The following is a 19,111-nucleotide window of genomic DNA, read 5'->3' as shown; positions in this document are numbered from 1 at the left end:
GTTAAACTCACTTACTAATTAAAATAATTCCTGTGGCACCATTCAAATTTTATTTTTGCACAAGTGTGTCTTCTTTTCTAACACTTCAGATCTTTTTTTTCTTTCTGTTTTGCGTATTTGTTTTCAATGTTATTCATTTCTTGTTCTTTCACTTTCTTAGAATTTTTCATTAATAGTGTTTTGATTCATATGTTTAGATACTTGATTTTTTCCATCCTTTGTTCTTTTCTAACATATACATTTAAGGATATAAATTTCCCTGTTTGCACTGCTTTAGCTGCATCTCACACATTTTCATATCCATTATTTTTTATGATACTGGTTTCATTCTGTTTTCTAATTTCTATCACCTTTTCTTCCAGCTCTGAGTTATTTACAATTGTCTTTTGATTTCTAACTTCATGGGGATTTTTGATATCTTTTTGATATTGAAATTAGCTTTATTTCACTTTGGTCAGAAAACATTCTATATGATTTCATTCTTTGAAATTCAGCCCAGAAAATCTTCTATTTTATTAAATGTTCTAATTTCCTTGAAAAAATGAATTCTGCAGTATTGATTTGAATATCTTAGTTTTGTCTTTTAATGATATTTGTTAATTGTGTTGTCCAAACCTTCCATATCACTACTGATTTTTTAATCTATATATTCTATGTGATATTGAGGGAAATATATACTAATCTCTCTCAATAATGATTGTGGATTTTCTGTTTTCCTTTTTAACTTGATAATATTTGCTTTGTGTATGTTGAATTTAGAGTCTTGATTGCTTAAGTATTTAGAATTGTGAGGTTTTATAGTTGTACAGAAACCTTTATAATTGTGAAAACTCTCTCCTTACCTCTAGTTATGATTTTTTCCTTTTAAAGTTTACTTTGTAATTAGTATGGCCTCGGTTGCTTTCTTTTGGTTGGCATATGCCTGGGGAATCCTCTTTATCCTTTACTTGCAACTTTTTTCTTTCCATATATTTACCATATGTCTCTTATAAGTGGAATATTATCATGTGTGCATGTTTTAAATCTAGGCTGATAGTTGTCATTTAATTAGGATATTTGTCCCATTTGTAGTAATAACATAACCCATATATTTTATTTAAAATTTACCACCCTTTTACTTATTCTTTTTTTGGTCCCATCTATTCTGTTCTTTTCAGAGAAGGCAATGTTAACCCACTCCAGTACTCCTGCCTGGAAAAGCCCGTGGATGGAGGAGCCTGGTAGGCTGCAGTCCATGGGGTCGCTAAGAGTCGGACATGACTGAGTGACTTCACTTTCACTTTTCACTTTCACGCATTGGAGAAGGCAATGGCAACCCACTCCAGTGTTCTTGCCTGGAGAATCCCAGGGACGGGGGAGCCTGGTGGGCTGCTGTCTATGGGGTCGCACAGAGTCGGACACGACTGAAGCGACTTAGCAGCAGCAGCAGCAGCATTCTGTTCTTTTATCTCTACTTATTTACCTTCATTTAGGTTGTTGCAATATTTTTCTATTTATCTCCTCTAATATTTATACATTTTTTACTACTCATCTAATGATTACTCTAGAGATTACAATGTACATCCTTGACTTGTTAAAATACAATATTAATTAGTAGTTTTGGTACCTCTAAGACAATATCAGGATTTAAAAACACTTTGATTGCCTTTTCTCCCCTCCTAGTGCTATTGTATATTTTAAATATTTGTATATCTATATCTATGCACACACATATGCACACATAGCTGAGTGTATACGTGTGTGTGTATATATACATATATGTATGTATGTATGTATGCTTTGTCTTAGTCTATTTAGGCAGCTGTAACAGAACACCATAGACTAGGTGGTTCTTAAACAACAGAAATTTATTTTTCACAGTCCTGGTGATCAGGGTTCTGGCAGATTTGTTGTCTAGTGAGAGTGTGCTTCCTGGTTCATAGCCAGCTGTCTTCCCACTGTGTCCTCACCGGGCAGAAGAGACAAAGGAACTCTCTGGAGAATCTTTTTATAAAGGGAGTGATCACTTTCCAAAGACTCCATCCAAATAACCATTGCACTGGGGGTTACATTTCTTTATATGAATTATTATGGAAGGGGTACATTCAGTCTGTAACATATAATCCCATAAAATATTGTTATTTTATAGTCATTATTTCACTTAGATTTACTACTTAGTTATCCTTTCCATAACTATTTTCATATCCTTGAATTCAACTACTCATGGATAGTAAAAATTCATGTGTGAGTGGACCTAAGCAGTTCATACCTGTGTTATTCAAGGGTCAACCATATTTGAAAAACTGTAAAGCTTAGTGAGACTCTGTTTAATAATATGTATCAATTAAGAATATACTTTTTTTTTCTAGCAAGGAAATTGGATAAGGCCTGTAAATATTCAAGATTACCTTAATCAGATCAAGGTTTAAGCTAATTTCAAAATTGGAGCCTTAGTCCTTGAGAGCGTGGATCTGTTTTGGGATCACATTTATTCCTGGATAATACTAATAGTCCTACAAGGTCTCAAAATATATACCAATTAGATAAGAGAGGTGATTGATTTTCTGTATTATAAATAGTGGAAATACGCACACTAAGAGTTCAGAATGTGTGTTAGCACAGTTGGACTGGATAAATATCAAAATGTGTTTGTTTTTCCACCCAGTTCTTTTCCCACCAAACTCTGCCAAGGTGAGATTTGTTATTTCAAGTGAAGAAAGGAAAAGGGATTTTAACAAATAACTGACCTACTAATGGGTCTGAAGACTTATAAGGAATATCTCAGTAACTATTTCTCCATTTCTTATACCATATTATTTTATTTGATCCCTAATGTTTGATCATTTTCATTTTTTATTCCATTTCTGTTTGCCTCTTCTCTACCTCCTGAGCCCTCATTTGCTCACACAATAGTAACTAGGGGCTGTGACTCATGAGCCTTTCAATCAATCAGGAGTTGCCTCACGCTTTTGTATGGGGAGAGGAATTTTGTCTTTAATTTCTAAATGTCAGTTGTAATTACTGAAACACTCTTTTCAATACAAGACCCAAGAGGTTTGTGTATTCATGCATTGCTAATTGAAAGTTTTGCCATCAGCTCATCTGGTAGTCAGTATAGATGGTAACTGCAGGTCTAATTCATAAAAAAATCTCCCCTCAATCTGGTCAGATCAATATTAGGTTATATATGTATATAGAGAGAAACTTTTAATGTGTTATTTCATTGGAATTTGCAAGTTGTTACAGAAGTTAGCTTACCTAACATAACTAACATAATCCCTTCCTGTTTCCCCTTAATACTTACATGGTATATACTTTTCTTCCTTTGTTTATTATCTTTTTTCCTCCACTAGAATATGAGCTTCACAACCATGAGAGCAGGGCCTGTTATCTGTAGTGTTCAATGAAGTAGTTCTAGTGCTTAAAAGAATGCCTATGGTAAATACTCAATGGATATTTGTTAAATGATCAGATGGATGGATGAATAGGCAAATGAATGAACTAAGGAATGAGTAAATAGATGGCAAGGCCCCACTTAAAGCATTTCAGGCTTAAGCAAGTTATGGAACCTATGTGGGTTTCTTCGGAATTAACACACACACACATACACGTATGCACGCACACACATCAGGCCAAATATATTTGCCCTCTGAAGAGAGTAAATTTCCAGCTGTCACAGAAAGATATGACAAGTTGTTGTCAGAAGGATATAAGAATAAATAATAAAAAAATGAAAGGTCTGTGTCTTCCTGAGGGGCTGTTAAAACCTCAATCCAGAACTTCAGAATTACTTGCACTTCTTTTTTTTTTTTGATGTGATAATAACTTAATAAACCCAACTATCCACCTATCCACTTGCTCTGTCTTTTGACCCATCTGTCCATCCTCACTACAACAATTATTGATAACCTGTTGGAATACTAGAGGATAAGGATACAAAGATGGATAAAACAGACTACCCTCAATGGTTTCATAGTCTAAGGAGGAGGAGTTTATTACATTATTATCTCATTACTAGAATAAATTCTGTATTTGTACATTACAATGTTTTGAGGAAGAAACAGCTTTCAGTGTGTGGTTCTTATACCTCTTTTTAAAAAATTAATTTATTTTAATTGGAGACTAGTTACAATATTGCGGTGGTTTTCGCCATCCATCAACATGAATCAGTCATGGGTTGTCATGTGTCCCACCATCCTGAACCCCTCTCCAACCTCTTTCCCCACCCCACCCCTCTGGGTTGTCCCAGAGCACCAGCTTTGGCAGCAACAACTTGTAGCATCTGTATGGCAGCTGGAAATTTACAAGATGTGTGTTTCACTTGGTAGAAACAGAATCTCTCCTCATTTTAAAAACTGAAAACAGAGACCATTATTTCTCCAGTAATCCAGCTATGAGTCTGTGATCTCAGAGATTATCTGTCAGTGTTGGAAGTACCCTGTTTGTTATTCATGGAGTGGTTTTTGAGAGGAAGCATGAATGATACTCTGTTGGCAGTGAATACCCTTAATTTGTTGTGAGAGAAGGCTATAGTGCCAGTGGGCTGTCTCTATGTTCAATAGACCATAAAATTGAAATTCCCACCCTGACCTCTAAGAGATGAGATGAGTCAGAAAGTGACTCATTCTCTAATCAGTTGGAAAACACAACCTTTATTGTCATTTACCTTGGATTGGGTAAAAGTAAAGAGCTTTAATTGCTGTAGCACTGAAAAGGATTACAGCAAAAACTAATAAAGGGAGGCTACCTCCTTCAATGGGATGATCAGCCCTTGACATTTTTTGCAGCCCTTTCTGGTTCTAACAAGTTGGTTGCTGTTGGTCTCCTTTTAAAACTAACTCTATAGAAACAGAATGAAAGGGACCCTGACACAGCCAGTTAGTTCATATGGCTATCCTAATGAGACCTACAAAATTCCACATGATTATGTTAGCGGAGGCAGTTGCTTTCCAACACAAAGACAGCCATAATGATCAGCTTTCCTAATTAGCACCTCAGTTGAACTCAGATCCCAAAGATAAAAGCAACATGATCCGGAGCCCAAAAATGAAATACTTCTGATATAATGTTGATGAGCTGATCTTATTTATATTCATGCCATGTGGTGACATTTCATGCTGCTATTTGTCCTTGTGAAAGCCTTTGTCCTGTTTAAGGAGGAGTCCAGTGTTTTTGTTTTTGATAAATTGGTAGTGATGACTGAAAATAGATGAAATAGACCTGAGATAGATGAAATATGAGTCCCTGTCACTAACTTGAAAGGCAATAGTACCAATGGTTGGAACATATACAGAGAGGATACAGAGGGAATGCATAGTGCTTTGTTATGGGAAGGAGAAATACCGACCCTGACATCTGAAAACTGATCTGACATTTACATGTAGGTCTTGATGTTGTTAGAAGGTGATCTGGGACAGGCTGTGGTGTTCTCCTAGTAGACATAAATGACCTCAGAGCACCAGCATCCCACAGGATCACTGTGTGCCCATGATGAAGTGAGACACAGTAAGAATGCTTCATGATCTTAGCATAGACAAAACAAGGTGACTGGTCAAGCCACAATGTATCAAACGTCCCCTTTTCTTGGTTAATATGAGTTTCCTGCTACTTCCTTACTAATTACAGCTTTAGCCTTTTTCTAGACTGCACTTCTTCTAGGTAAAACTTAAGTTACCAATGATAGCCTTGTCCCTGCTCCCTGACATCACCTAGTCTAGAGCAAATCCCTGCTCTCTTAAAATCTCCCTAAAGTTACCTAACATAACCCCAAGTGAAAGTGAAAGTCGCTCAGTCATGTCTGACTGTTTGCAATCCTATGGATTACAGCCTGCCAGGATCCTCTGTCCATGGATTCTCCAGGGAAGAATCCTGGAGTGGGTTGCCATTTCCTTCTCCAGGGTATCTTCCCAACCGAGGGATTGAACCTGGGTCTCCTGCATTGGAGGCAAATTCTTTACCCTCTGAGCCACCAGGGAAACCCAACATAACTCCCAATCCTATATTAAATTCTTTCAAATTACTTCTTCTTGAGACTTCCCATGGTTTTTCATGGCATGTTTTCCTTCATTGCAATGAACAAAAAGTTCAACTTGTTCAACTATACCTGTGTATCTGGAGATCTTTTGGTCCTCATGGGTACTAGTAATTGCCACAAACTCATTTAAACATCACTCCTTTTTTTTAAGGCAAATCCCACACTGACTGACAGATTTTGGGGGTGATGTGTGTGTGCTTAATCCCTCGGTTATTTCCAACTCTTTTCAACTCTATGGACTGTAGCCCACCAATGTCCTTTGCCATTCGACTCTCCATGCAAGAATATGGGTAGCCTATCCCTTTTCCAGGGAAACTTCCTGACCCAGGAATTGAAGGTTGACCCATGCATTGCAGGTGAATTCTTTACCAACTGAGCTACCAGGGAACTTTCGAGGGTGATAAGAAGCTGTTTGGAGTACCTTGACATACTACTTTAAATCACTTATTAATCATATATATGAGCGCCTTCTCCCTTTTTTAGAATACTTTGTTCACTGTGGTTTAGTGTCTTAATACCCACATGGATTAGAGGGATTTTTAAATGTAGAAGTATCATACATACCAAGACACTCTACATATACTGTTTAAACAACAGTAAAATGAGTATCTATGTATTTATCACTCAGTTTAAGAGACTGTTCTTGTTTTCCATTTCTTATTCCCTTGCTCTACTTTATGGTTTTATTGTACTTGGATATATCCCTAAATAATATATTTTCTAGTTTTTCAATTTTGAATTCTGTAGAAATGGAAATTATACTGTATGTGTACTTTGTGACGTTTTTTAGCTCAACATTTTTTTGTGTGTGAAATCTATCCATGTTTACTTTTTTTGTTTTTAATTTATTTTTTGGCTGTGCAGCATGGCATGTGGGATCTTAGTTTCCCACCTAGGGATCGAACTTCTGTCCCCTGCCATTTCATAGACACTGGATCACCTGGGATGTCCCTCTATCTATGGTTATGTGAATATCATTCCATTCCTCTTCACTGTTGCATCAACAGTGTGCCTGTTTTCTTGTTGATGGAAATTTTTGTTGTTTTTTGTTTTAGTTTATAATGTTACCCCAAAAATGCTGGTATCACCTTCTTGTACGTATGGCCTAACAAACATGTACAGCAGTTTCCTTATTGTAGGATTTTTAAAACTGAGTCATGATCCACTGATGGGTCCTGGCCAGCATTTAAAAAAAGAGGGGGAAACAGAAAATGTCAGTATACATATAATTATATGTGTGTAATTCTACATATACTTCATTGTGTGTGTGTGTGTGTGTGTGTGCATGAGTATGTGTATTTATTTTCTGGATTATGATGTAAAATTTTTTTTTCTTTCCAATTCCCCCTCCCCCCAACCCCCATCCCACCTCTGATAAGCACAGATCTAATCTCTTTCCCTATGTGTTTAGAGATTTTCTTAATTGACCTCCAAACTGTTAGTTCCTGGTGTACAACATAAGTCTAGTTACCATCTGTCAAAAATGTTTGAGAAAACTCCTGTAGGAAGTGCGCCTTAGGAATGAAATTGTAGGGCAAAATGGTATGAACATTTTCAGCTTTTTAAGATGTTAAATTGTGTTTTATAATTGTTGTACCAATTTAAATTTTACTAACACTGTATAAAACTTTACAAACTTACCAACACCTGGCATCATGAAAATTTTTGATTGTTGTCCAACTGGTAGATCCAGATGGATATCTTAACTATGATTTTTATTTGAATATTTCTGATTACTAATGAGGTTGAGTATCCTTTCATAGGTTTATTGGCCATTTGGGGTTCCTTTTCTGTGATATGACTATTTATGTATTGCCAATTTTCTCTTAGGCTGTTAATCTATTCTTTACTGATTTGAAGGTGTTTATGACCCCCTTCATTTATAAAAATACTTTTGCCTTAAGATCTGTTTTGTCTGCTGTTTATATAGTAATACCAAGTTTCTTTTGGTAAATATTTCCATGGTATATTTTTTTCTTACCATTTGCCTTTCAACCTTTCTGTGTCTATATGCTTGCAAGGAGACTATAGCATATATGCATATATATGCTCTATATGTATGTATATATATTTAAATATTTGCTATACATATATGCTGTATATACATGCTATGCATGTATACTATATATATAAAAAATTTTTAAGTTTAACTTGACAGTATTTTTCTTAAAGTATAGAGTTTAGTCTACTTATATTCATTGCAATTACTGTAATATTTGATTTTATTTATAGTATCTATAGATTGATGGAAGTACTGTATTTTCTCATTCCATTTTATCCTTTCTACTAGTATAGATATTATATGAGTTTTTGTTTTTAGTGGTTACCCTAGAAATTACACCATTCATATTTAATTTCATAAATCATTAGTTTTACCCTTCTTCGAATCAATGAAAGGAACTTGATATTCTTAAACTCCAACTGTCTTCACCCAGGTTTATATATACTTTTTGTCCTATGTTTTAGAAACATCTATTTTCAGTTCAACATTTTAGATATCATGTTTGTTTTACATCAACATTTGTTTAGATTTATCCATGTGTTTTACCAATTCCATTTGTTACCATTCCTTCTTATATGTTAAATCTACTTTACCTCCTCTTTTTCTTTCTTTCTTTTGGTCATGTGACACAGCTTTTGGGATCTTAGTTTCCTGACGAGGGAGTGAACCACAGACCACAGCAGTGAAAGCATGAAGTCCTAACTACTGGACCCCTAGGGAATTACTTTACCTCCTCTTTAGAAGTTCCTTTAGTGAAAATCTGTTAATGGTAAATTATATCAGTTTTTATTGTACTGAAACATTTTTTATTTCACCCTTACTCCCGAACAATGGTTTCTCTGGATACATGATTTTAGATAGATATTTTCTCTTGGAACTTTAAAGATATCATTTCACTGGCTTCTAGCTTTTGTTATTTCTAATGCAAGTCAACTGTCGTTCTAATCATCATGCCTTTGTTTGTAATATGTTTTTTTTTCCTCCTCTCTAGCTATTTTTAAGATATTCTCTTTATCTGTAGTGTTCATAATGTTTCGAAGGATTTCTTGTTACTTTTCCTGTTGGAAAGGAAAAAAGGAGTAAATATATACCATCATCTCCATAACGCTGGGGTCGTTATTTGTCTTTTTCACTTCTGTACTGTTAGCCTTATTGCTTTTTCATTGCTAAGTCATGTCTGACTCTTTTGGGACCCCATGGACTGTAGCCCACCAGGCTCCTCTGTCCATGAGATTTCCCGGGCAAGAATACTAGAGTGGGTTGCCATTTCCTTCTCCAGGGCATCTTCCTGAACCATGGATCAAACCCAGGTTTCCTGAATTGCAGGCAGATTTTTTACTGCCTGAGCCAGGAATGCAATTAATAATTGATATGTGATGAATGAATTAAATAATTCTAGCTTCCTTATGAATAATAAGAAGGAAACTTGTTATACTTCAGTGTATCTAACTACCATATCTTATCTCCAATCTCTCCAGCAGTTAATAGAAGATAAAGGAAAAAAAAAAGAATGTTTAGGACACTCTTCTTTTTTAGGATATGATTGCCTACTTTTTCCCCATAAGTCTAAGGAGAACTTGACTTTACATTTAAGTAAGCTATCAAGCAAAAGTTTTCAGTCCCAAGAGTTTAATGTTAAAGAAAATTAGAACCTAGCAAATTCTAAATATTCAGTAATCATTAATCACATAGCATGAGTATAACTCAATTTCAGTCAAACTCTTCAGAGTATGACTTGTAGGAAACACAATGTTTATTTCAAGCTTTGTATTTCTGAAATATTAAATTGATATGGCAGAGAGAAAAATTTCATAGTAGGTTTCATGTTTCTTTTATTTCTTCTTTCACTCCTTTATTCCTGTCACTCTGCTCCAAACAGAGAGACATAGTCACAGATGTGTGCACACACACACAGCCAGTCACAGCCCATCATATGAAATACTACATGTTATTCCTTGGCTTCTATACCTTTTCACCCTTACTCAAAGCCTTGTCATAGCTGGTTCTTTTCTGAAGAGCTTTGCTAAATGTAAGGGCTTTTAGTATAAATCCTGTTTTTGCCATGAGACTGTATAACTTTGGGCAAGTTATTTCAGCCATGTGAACTTTGATTTCCTCATCTGAAAACTAAGGATGATATAGCTACTTTATGACATATAGTGAACATTAGAGATGCCGTGTATACAGTGCCTAGCACATGGCTTGGTGCATGGTACACACTTGGTATTTGTTCCCCATTGTTCAACTAATCCTTCTACCTACACCTCCAGGACCTGAGAAGGTGGCAGAGGCATAATCCCAAGAGGTGGTTCTGATGTTGCAGAGTTCTAAAATAACAAATGACTCAGGTCCATATTTGAGTCGAGCAAATATAAGGGTTATAGTTGTTGTTCTTACAAGGATGGTAAGAGGTAATGACTAACAGTTCTGGGAAGATCTTATTTGTGTTAGGTGTTGCCCGCTCTAGGCATATATGGTAAAGATGATAATATGGAGGGCCATTTGCTGGGGCGTGTAGACCTAATGTGGCTCACTTTTCTGTGACACCTGAAACTGCTATTGTTGTGTTTCCACCTTACTCTGTATCCCAAGAAAATGACAAAAACAAAACAAACAGAACTTCCCCTGCACATTTCCAGTGCCAGGGGCACATGTTCTATCTTCGGGCAACTAAGATTTCATATGCTATGTAGCGCAGCCATTAAAAAAGGCAAAACCCCAAACAAACAAAAAAATAAGACAAGCCTTTGGCATGCCTCTCTTAGGCGGTTCTCTATCACTGATCTATGTTATTCCCCTTGCTCTTGTTTCTTTTTGTGTAAATTCTTTGTTGTATTGCAGAAGTTGGCAAACCTTTTAAAAAATAAAATGCCAAAGAGTAAGAATTTTAGACTCTGTAGGCTCTGTTGTTGCTGCTAAAACTATTCAAGTTTGCAGTTGTAGCAGAAAAGCAGCCAGAGACAATACATAAACAAATGAGCATGGCTGTGTACCAATAAAACTTTATTAACAGACTCTGAATTTTAAATATTGTTCATATAATTTTCACAAGTCATGAAATATTCGGCTTTTGATTTTCCCAAACCATTTAAAAATATAAAAACCATTCTTATCTCATCAGTATCAGTTCAGTCACTCAGTCATGTCTGACTCTTTGGGACCCCATGGACTGCAGTATGCCAGGCTTCCCTGTCCATCACCAATTCCTGAAGCTTGGTCAAACTCATGTCCAGCGAGTCGGTGATGTCATCCAACCGTCTCATCCTTTGTTGTCCCCTTCTCCTCCTGCCATCTTTCCAAGCATCAGGGTTATTTCTAATGAGTCTGTTCTTCCCATCAGGTGGCCAAAGTTTCAGCTCCAACATCAGTCCTTCCGATGAATATTCAGGATTTATTTCCTTTAGGGTTGACTGGTTTGATCTCCTTGCAGTCCAAGGGACTCTAAGGAGTCTTCTCCAACACCACACAATTCAAAAGCATTGATTCTTTGGTGCTCAGCTTTCTTTGTAGCCCAACTCTCACATCCATACATGACTACTGGAAAAACCATAGGTTTGACTAGATAGATCTTTGTTGACGAAGTAATGTCTCTGCTTTTTAATATGCTGTCGCATTTTCTTCCAAGGAGCAAGCATCTTTTAATTTCATGGCTGCAATCACCATCTGCAGTGATTTTGGAGCCCCCAAAATAAAGTCTCTCACTGTTTCCACTGTTTCCCCATCTACTTGCCATGAAGTGATGGGACCAGATGCCATGATCTTAGTTTTTTGAGTGTTGAGTTTTAAGCCAACTTTTTCACTCTCCTGTTTCACATTCATCAATAGGCTCTTTAGTTCTTCTTCACTTTCTGCCATAAGGGTGGTGTCATCTGCATATCTGATGTTATTGATATTTCTCCCAGCAATTTTGATTCCAGCTTGTGTTTCATCCAGCTGGGCATTTCGCATGAGGTACTCTGCATATAAGTTAAATAAGCAGGGCGACAAGATACAACCTTGACGTACTCCTTTCCCAATTTGGAAGCAGCCTGTTGTTCCATGTCCAGTTCTAACTGTTGCTTTTTGTCCTGCATACAGATTTCTCAGGTGGCAGGTCAGGTGGTCTGGTATTCCTATCTCTTTAAGAATTTTCCACAGTCAAAGGCTTTGGCGTAGTCAATAAAGCAGAAGTAGATGTTTTTCTGGAATTCTCTTGCTTTTTTGATGATCCAAAAGATCTTGACAATTTGATCTCTGGTTCCTCTGCCTTTTCTAAATCCTTAGCTCATAATCTGTATGAAATAGGTAGTGAAGAATTTGGCCCATAAACCATAGTTTGCCTACCTCTACCCTATTGTTCTGAATTTTTCATAGGTATCTTTTTAGAATCTGTGCAATTTATTTCCTGAGTTGAACATTAAGACAAATAAGTTTTTATGTTTAATTATTCTTAGTTTTGTGTCCCCATCATCACAAACTGCCACGATTTAGCAGCTTGCTCATATGTGCTCAGTCACTTCAGTCGTGTCTGACTCTGTGACCCCATGGACAGTAGGCAATGTAAATATATGATATTGATGCTGCAAACTCAGCCTCTGTGTACCAGTGCAAAATTGAATCTTGGAGACAGAGTTTTGGGTGAAGTAGATAAGAATAGCTTTATTGATTTGCTGGAAAAGGAGGACACAGCATGCTAATGCCCCTGGAAAACTGTGTCTCAATCCTGGAGAACTTGGTGAGGAATTTTCTAGCAAAGCCTCAAGGGCAGGGTTGCTGATCGGATTAGAGTGTGGGCAGGGCCTGCACTCCTTTAATCTGGCCTCAGGTGGTCTTTTTCGGAATGAAGAATGCTGACATCTGCTATTTGTTGGGGGTTTTAGTTCTGTAAAGAGCTCAAAGATATTGTTATGTGTATCCCTTTTGAGGGAACTAGGACTTAATGTTGCACTATTGTTTCTTGGCTGCTCCTCCCTTGTGTCTATATCCCCTCCCTTCCTTGATTAGCAACTGTTCAGGTCTTCCCTTTGTAACTCATGTTAGGTCATGGAGTCTGGAGTCTGTTCCCTCCAAACAAGAAATGACAGAAAGGCTTCCATGCCCAGGAGCCCCATAGGGTACAGCTCTGTTTCAGTCTTACAGTTCTGTCACTCAGACACCTAGGTTGGCTTGTCTTATTTCTCTACTCACTGTTCACTAGGCTGAAATCAAGGTGTTAGCTGGCTGAGTTCCTACCAGAAGGCTCTGGGAAGATTGTACTTCTAAGTTCATTTTGCTGGACAGATTCTGATTCCTTGTGACTGGGAGGATGAGGCTCCCATTTCCTGTTGGCTGTTAGCTAAGAGCCAGCCTTTGCTCCTAGAGGCCCCTCCCTCTGGTTCTTGCATGTGGACATCTGCATCTTAGAGCCCTCTTTTCACATTTGGAATCCCTCTGACTTCCCATTCCACAGCTTCTCAGTATCCAACTTCATTTTCTTCCTGTTTTCAAGAGCTCGGTGACAACTATGGGCCCACCCAGATAATCCTTGACTATCTTCCTATTTTCAGGTCAGGTGATAAATAACTTCAGTTCCCTCTGCAAAGTTCAATCACAGCACTACCTCAGTTAGCATTTGATTGAATAAATAAGGCCCGGAAATCTGGAGGCAGTACCTTTAGAATTTAGAATTGAATGATTACTGCCTAGTTTTCCAACGTAAGTACTGATGTATGCCTATAGATCACTTGATATATATCCAGATAGAGCCCATTCAAGTATTAAGTATTAACCCATTCAAGTATTAGGTTTTGCTGTATTTCGTACAGTTTTGAAGCTAATCCAATAATCCTTGCTTCTTGACAGGTGATCTAGCCACTTGAGAATAAATTTCAAATGTACAAGCTGTGGTCATTCAATGAATAATTTACTCCAAGGATAACATTTTCACTTTTCCCCCAGTGATGGAGCTGGGTTTCATAGGTAACTTACCTTTGTTTCCTACATTTAGGAGTAATATTTCAGGGACTCACCTGGTGGTTCAGTGGTTAGGACTCCATGCTCCTACTGCAGGGGGCATGGGTTTGATCCCTAGTCAGGTAACTAAGATTCCACATGCTGCACAACATGACATAAATGAATAAGTAAGTATTTTATCATAATTGCTGGAGAGAACAAATTGGCATATTTTTCTAGAGTGTTTTTTATTTTATTTTATTTAGGATCCAATTGTTAATTTCTAAGTTCAGTCAAGGAGGTACTGAATCTCATGGATATAATACTATAGGGCTAGAGATCTTCTTTGACTCTTAGTTGCTTTACTTTAGCCATGGCAGACTTGTCACCAATTTTTCTGATTTTCATCTTCAGTTGTTAACCTGAAAACTGGGTTCACCTCTTGGTGAGTGTTGAGTCAGTAGATGCAACCAAGCCCAAGATCACAAGAAGGAAGTATTTATTATTACTTGCAGCAAGTAAGGAGAACGAGCTTCTCAGATGACTCTGTGGTAAAGAATCCACCTGCCAATGCAGGAGATACAGGAAACATGGATCTAATCCCTGGGTCGAGAAGATCCCATGGAGGAGGAAATGGCAACCCTCTCCAGTATTCTTGCCTGGAAAATTCCATAGACAGACTGGCAGGCTGTAGTCTATGGGGTCACGAAGAGTCAGACATGACTGAGCGCTCGCACAATTAAGGGGAACACCAGGGATCTTTCTCAAAGCATTGTCTCCCCAACCAAAATTGGGGAAATTTTAAGCTAAAGGTACATGAGTATTCATGAGGGGGCTTGAGCAGAGGAGAATTCAGCATAGTATTGGAGACAAAGGTCCACAGAATCCAGCATCAGTTGGAGTCAGAAGGATCAACATCATCTTCCTATCCTCCACCTTTGTCGGGGCCTTAGTTCCTGTAGAACTCAAATATATGTTGCTAACTATGTCCCTTGAGGAACTAGGACCCTCCCCATGGCTCCACCATTATTCCCTCCCTTAAGATCTTTGATTACTGAGACCTGTTCAAGGGTGAGCACTGTAGCCAGGCTCAGATAACAAAATGGCTCAGACCAAAACTGATTCTTTGTCAAGAAAGCCATTCCCGGTTATCTTTTGCCAGGGACACCTTAACCTATCTGCTTACATAGTGGCCTAAGTATCTTTTATCTTTCTTTTCACTCCTTACCCCCATGATACCCAGATACACATCTTCATCATTTCCTGTCCTATCTGTTGAGTTACTTCTTCATTGGCCTGCCTGCTTCTGGTTTCTACCACATATAATACTTCAGAGATACTTCAGAGATTCTATAATTCAACTTGAAATTTAGATAATCTGCCAGTGTTCCCCATTGGCTCCAAAATGGCATTCCAACTCCTTAGCTTGACTTTCAGAGTTTTCCATTTTGTGACTCAATTCTACCTTTCAACTTCATTTTCCATTACAGTCCTCCATAGAAGCCTTAGGTCAAGTAGTAGATGAACATATGGGCCATATTCTAAGAATGGTCAATAGGCCTAGTAACTGGGATAAAGGGTTTGCATAAACATTACACATGGTTGTGATTGTTCCGAGGTCTTTCTTTTCCACCTTCAACATTCTATTGATTGTGAAACCCAGACAGGTCCTTCTACCACCTACCTTTTTAATTTGGCTCTTCCTCTTGTCATTGATCTTGTCATTAGTCTTATCATTGTCATTGGTCTTGTCATTGCCCTAGCTTGGGTCTTGCTATCTCTCTCCTGGACTATTGCCATGGCCAATCTGTTTCTTTGTCCCATTCTCTCTTTAATCCAGTCGTTATATTACATCAAGATATCATTCTAAAACAGAGTGTGATCACAGCCCCTTTATAATTCAAAGCTTTACATTTGTTCCCCATTGTTTCCGTTGGAGCTTATTTATTCACGAATGCAGTGGTTAGGACTCCCCGGGAGACAGTAGCTGTAAAGAACCTGCCTGCCAATGCAGGAGACATAAGAGATGTGGTTTTGATCCCAAGGTCGGGAAGATCCCTTGGAGGAGAGCATGGCAACCCACTCCAGTATGCTTGCCTAGAGAATCCCATGGTCATAGGAGCCTGGCGGGCTACAGTCCTTAGGGTCGCAAAGAATTGGACATGACTGAGGTGACTTAGCACATGCCATGGTTAAGAACTTGAACTATAGCATAAAAAAGAATGGAATAATGCCATTTGTAGCAACATGGATGAACTTAGAAGTTATCATGCCAAGTAACCCAGACAGAGATAGGCAAATATCATGTGACGTCACTTATATGTGGAGTCTAATCTATGACACAAATGAAATTATTTACAAAACAGAAGAAGACTCACAGACACAGAGGACAGACTCGTAGTTGCCAAGGGAGTGGAAGAGGGATGGATTCAGAGTTTGGGGTTGATAGATGCAAGCTATTATATATGGAATGGATAAACAACAAGATCCTATGTATATCACAGGAAACTATTCAATATCCTCTGATAAACCATAATGGAAAGGAATAGGAAAAAGAATGTATGTGTGTATAACTGAATCACTTTAAAGCAGAAATTAGCACAACATTGTAAATCAACTCTAACTGAATAAAATAAAAATTAAAAAAACCAAACAAAAAAGAAGTTGAGCTGTAGGTCAGACTGCTTGGGGTGAGATCCTGGCTTTATGTATGAGACACATCATTTTATTGCTCTGTTTCTTCATCTATAAAATGTGGATAATCATGTTTACAAAGTGGATAAAAATATAGTAAGTATGAAGAGCAATTAGTAAGTACCTTGTATATAGTACATATTCAACTAACAGTGGATTATGATCACCATAAATTACTCCAAGGAGTGAGATGGACTCTCTAACTGGTTATCTTTTACTCAATTAGGGGTTTTTGAGTTAATTATTTGGCTGAACAGTTGGATTCCAATGCTCTCCTCTTTTCTTTTGAGTAGGCAGCTAAGGATTGTAACTGGTGAGTGGTTTTTTGAAGAAAAGGCAAAGCGTTTCAAGCACGTCAATGTTCTGGGCACTGATGTTGTCCGACAGTCCATCTTAAGAAGAAGTCCAGGTAACTAAAGCAAAACTGCTTTAATCTTCCTTTTGGTGGGCTAAATAACTTCTCTATTTTATGTATAAAAAAACCACAGTTGAATTTCCTCTGTTGAATCCCTTAGATCATTTCAAAACTTGGTGGCATCAAATCTAAATCTTCAATTCATACAAGGGAAGATGAAGTTGGTAGAAAATGAAACCCACAGTCATTTTTCTCATATGTGGCACAGTAAGGTTTTCAGGAAAGGCATTGCTCTTCATCACAGACAGTTCTTTTCCTGAATGCACTTCCGATATTTTACTAAGCAGTTAAAGTAACATAAAATAGATGCCTTACATGATTCACATTGTGGCAGAAATCTTTGGTTTTTCAATAAGGATGTATTTCAGATTTCATTTAAATGTTACTTTTTCTCATCCAGGGATTATCAACCAAGGGCTGATACTTTGTAATGTGCCCCCTCCCCCAATCAGGCTAGGGAAGTGTTTGGAAATGCTAGGGGCCCTATCTGCTTATCCCAATGACTGTGGGGGAATCAGAGGCATTGAGGGATGCTAAATGGCCTGAAATGCACAAAGCAGTTTCACTCAGTGAAGAATTATATTGTCACCAAATGCAAATACAGTAAGTTCCCTACCTATGAACCTTCAAGTTGTGAACTCTCAAACGTGAATGTACAGTTTCATGTCCAGTTAATTCAGATGTGAATGAAATCGCAGCGTGCCCTTCATCTCCTGTTGCTGACCACCCATCAGCTCTGCCATCTCCCACTTCCTCCCCCTCCTCCACTTAGTAATTCTTGCCTGTTCACTCAGTGCCAGCCCCTATATGCCAGCTGTTGAACTGTACTACTGTACTAATGTGTCTTGTTTTTTATTTGTTTTTTATGTATTGTATTACACATAAAAGTATGACACACAGAAGTATTACAAACTTCTCGCATAAATAATAGCCAGTTATATTAGTTGGGTACTTAGGCTAACTTTGTTGGACTTATGAACACACTCAGAACAGAATTTGTTCATATGTAGGGATTTACTGTTAACACCCCACTTTGAGAACGCTAGTCTGTGCATTCAGACCACAATTTAACTGCTTAAATATTGAGTGAAACGTGTGTTTAGAATAATATTTCTCATCTGGGCTACACTAAAGCTGGAGCAGACATCTGTGGGTCTGTTCCTAGGGTATCTCACCTTTCACATACTGGAAAATAATGCCCTGATTTTGAAGCCTGGCTCGGAGGCTTGGACCTGCTTCCAATGCCCCTTCTTGGTGTCGCACTAGCAAGGAAGGGCTTTCCCAGAGAGGTAACCCTGGGATTAATGCCACAGAGAAAGCAGAGTTGAGTTACAAGGAAGCAGTTAGTTTTGGCTGCTTCCTCCACTCAAACCTCAGTAGTGTAGACCATCAGAAGGTGTGTGCACAGCTACTCACCCTCCCAGGAAGTCTGGCTTATATGCTCCAAAATAATGATATTGTTTCTAGAATCCCATGCTACAATTCAGCCTCTAGGTATTTGGAGTTCTTGTGAACCTTGGGTCCTCTGCCCTAAAAATATTTGTAGAGGAAGGATGTTTAAGTCCTCCATCTCTACAAAGCTTATCTCAGCAAAACTCTCACAGATGAGTCCCAATCTTAATCTTCATTTAACTGTGGAACACTGGACAGATGAAAAATACATGTGACTGGGAAACATAAGATGGAAACATCATTGCCAGTTACTTTAACTTCTCTGCCATGTGTAAATGTAGAAACATGAATGAAGACTAGGAAATAGCTTTTGTTTCTTGCCATTTTGTGTGTAAACTTGTCTTCTGATTGTTTTTAATGAGGAGATGGAGAAATACAAAGCCAAGAACAAACCCGCCAGAACACAGAAAAGTCAGATGCTTTGCCTTCTGCTGGGCAGAAGGCCAGCCACGATGGACCCAGGAGAAAGGGGTAAGACACAGCCTCTTCAAGGGAATCTTTGATCCTTGTTCCAGTCACCTGTGACATAGACAGCCCCCACTCCCCGCCCCCCGCCGGCCCCCGCTGTTTTGGAAGTCTAATGTCACTTAAATGACCCAGAAAAGGTCAGAGACTCGACTGAGGT

The 19,111-nt window shown here is 38.0% G+C and overlaps 1 protein-coding gene across 1 annotated transcript in view; it reads left to right on the top strand.

Moving 5' to 3' along the window:
* SYTL5 (synaptotagmin like 5) overlaps positions 1–19,111 on the top strand; it is a 265,631-nt gene that overhangs the window by 180,177 nt on the left and 66,343 nt on the right. The window contains exons 5-6 of the mRNA XM_061136176.1: positions 16,913–17,028; positions 18,849–18,957. Of these exons, the coding sequence (XP_060992159.1) occupies positions 16,913–17,028; positions 18,849–18,957 (225 nt within the window). The remainder of the gene's footprint in view (positions 1–16,912; positions 17,029–18,848; positions 18,958–19,111) is intronic.

Source organism: Dama dama, chromosome X (genome assembly GCF_033118175.1).
Source record: "Dama dama isolate Ldn47 chromosome X, ASM3311817v1, whole genome shotgun sequence".
NCBI classification, from domain to species: Eukaryota; Metazoa; Chordata; class Mammalia; order Artiodactyla; family Cervidae; genus Dama; species Dama dama.
Note: the sequence above shows the minus strand (reverse complement) of the source record. Positions and strands in the feature narration are given on the sequence as shown.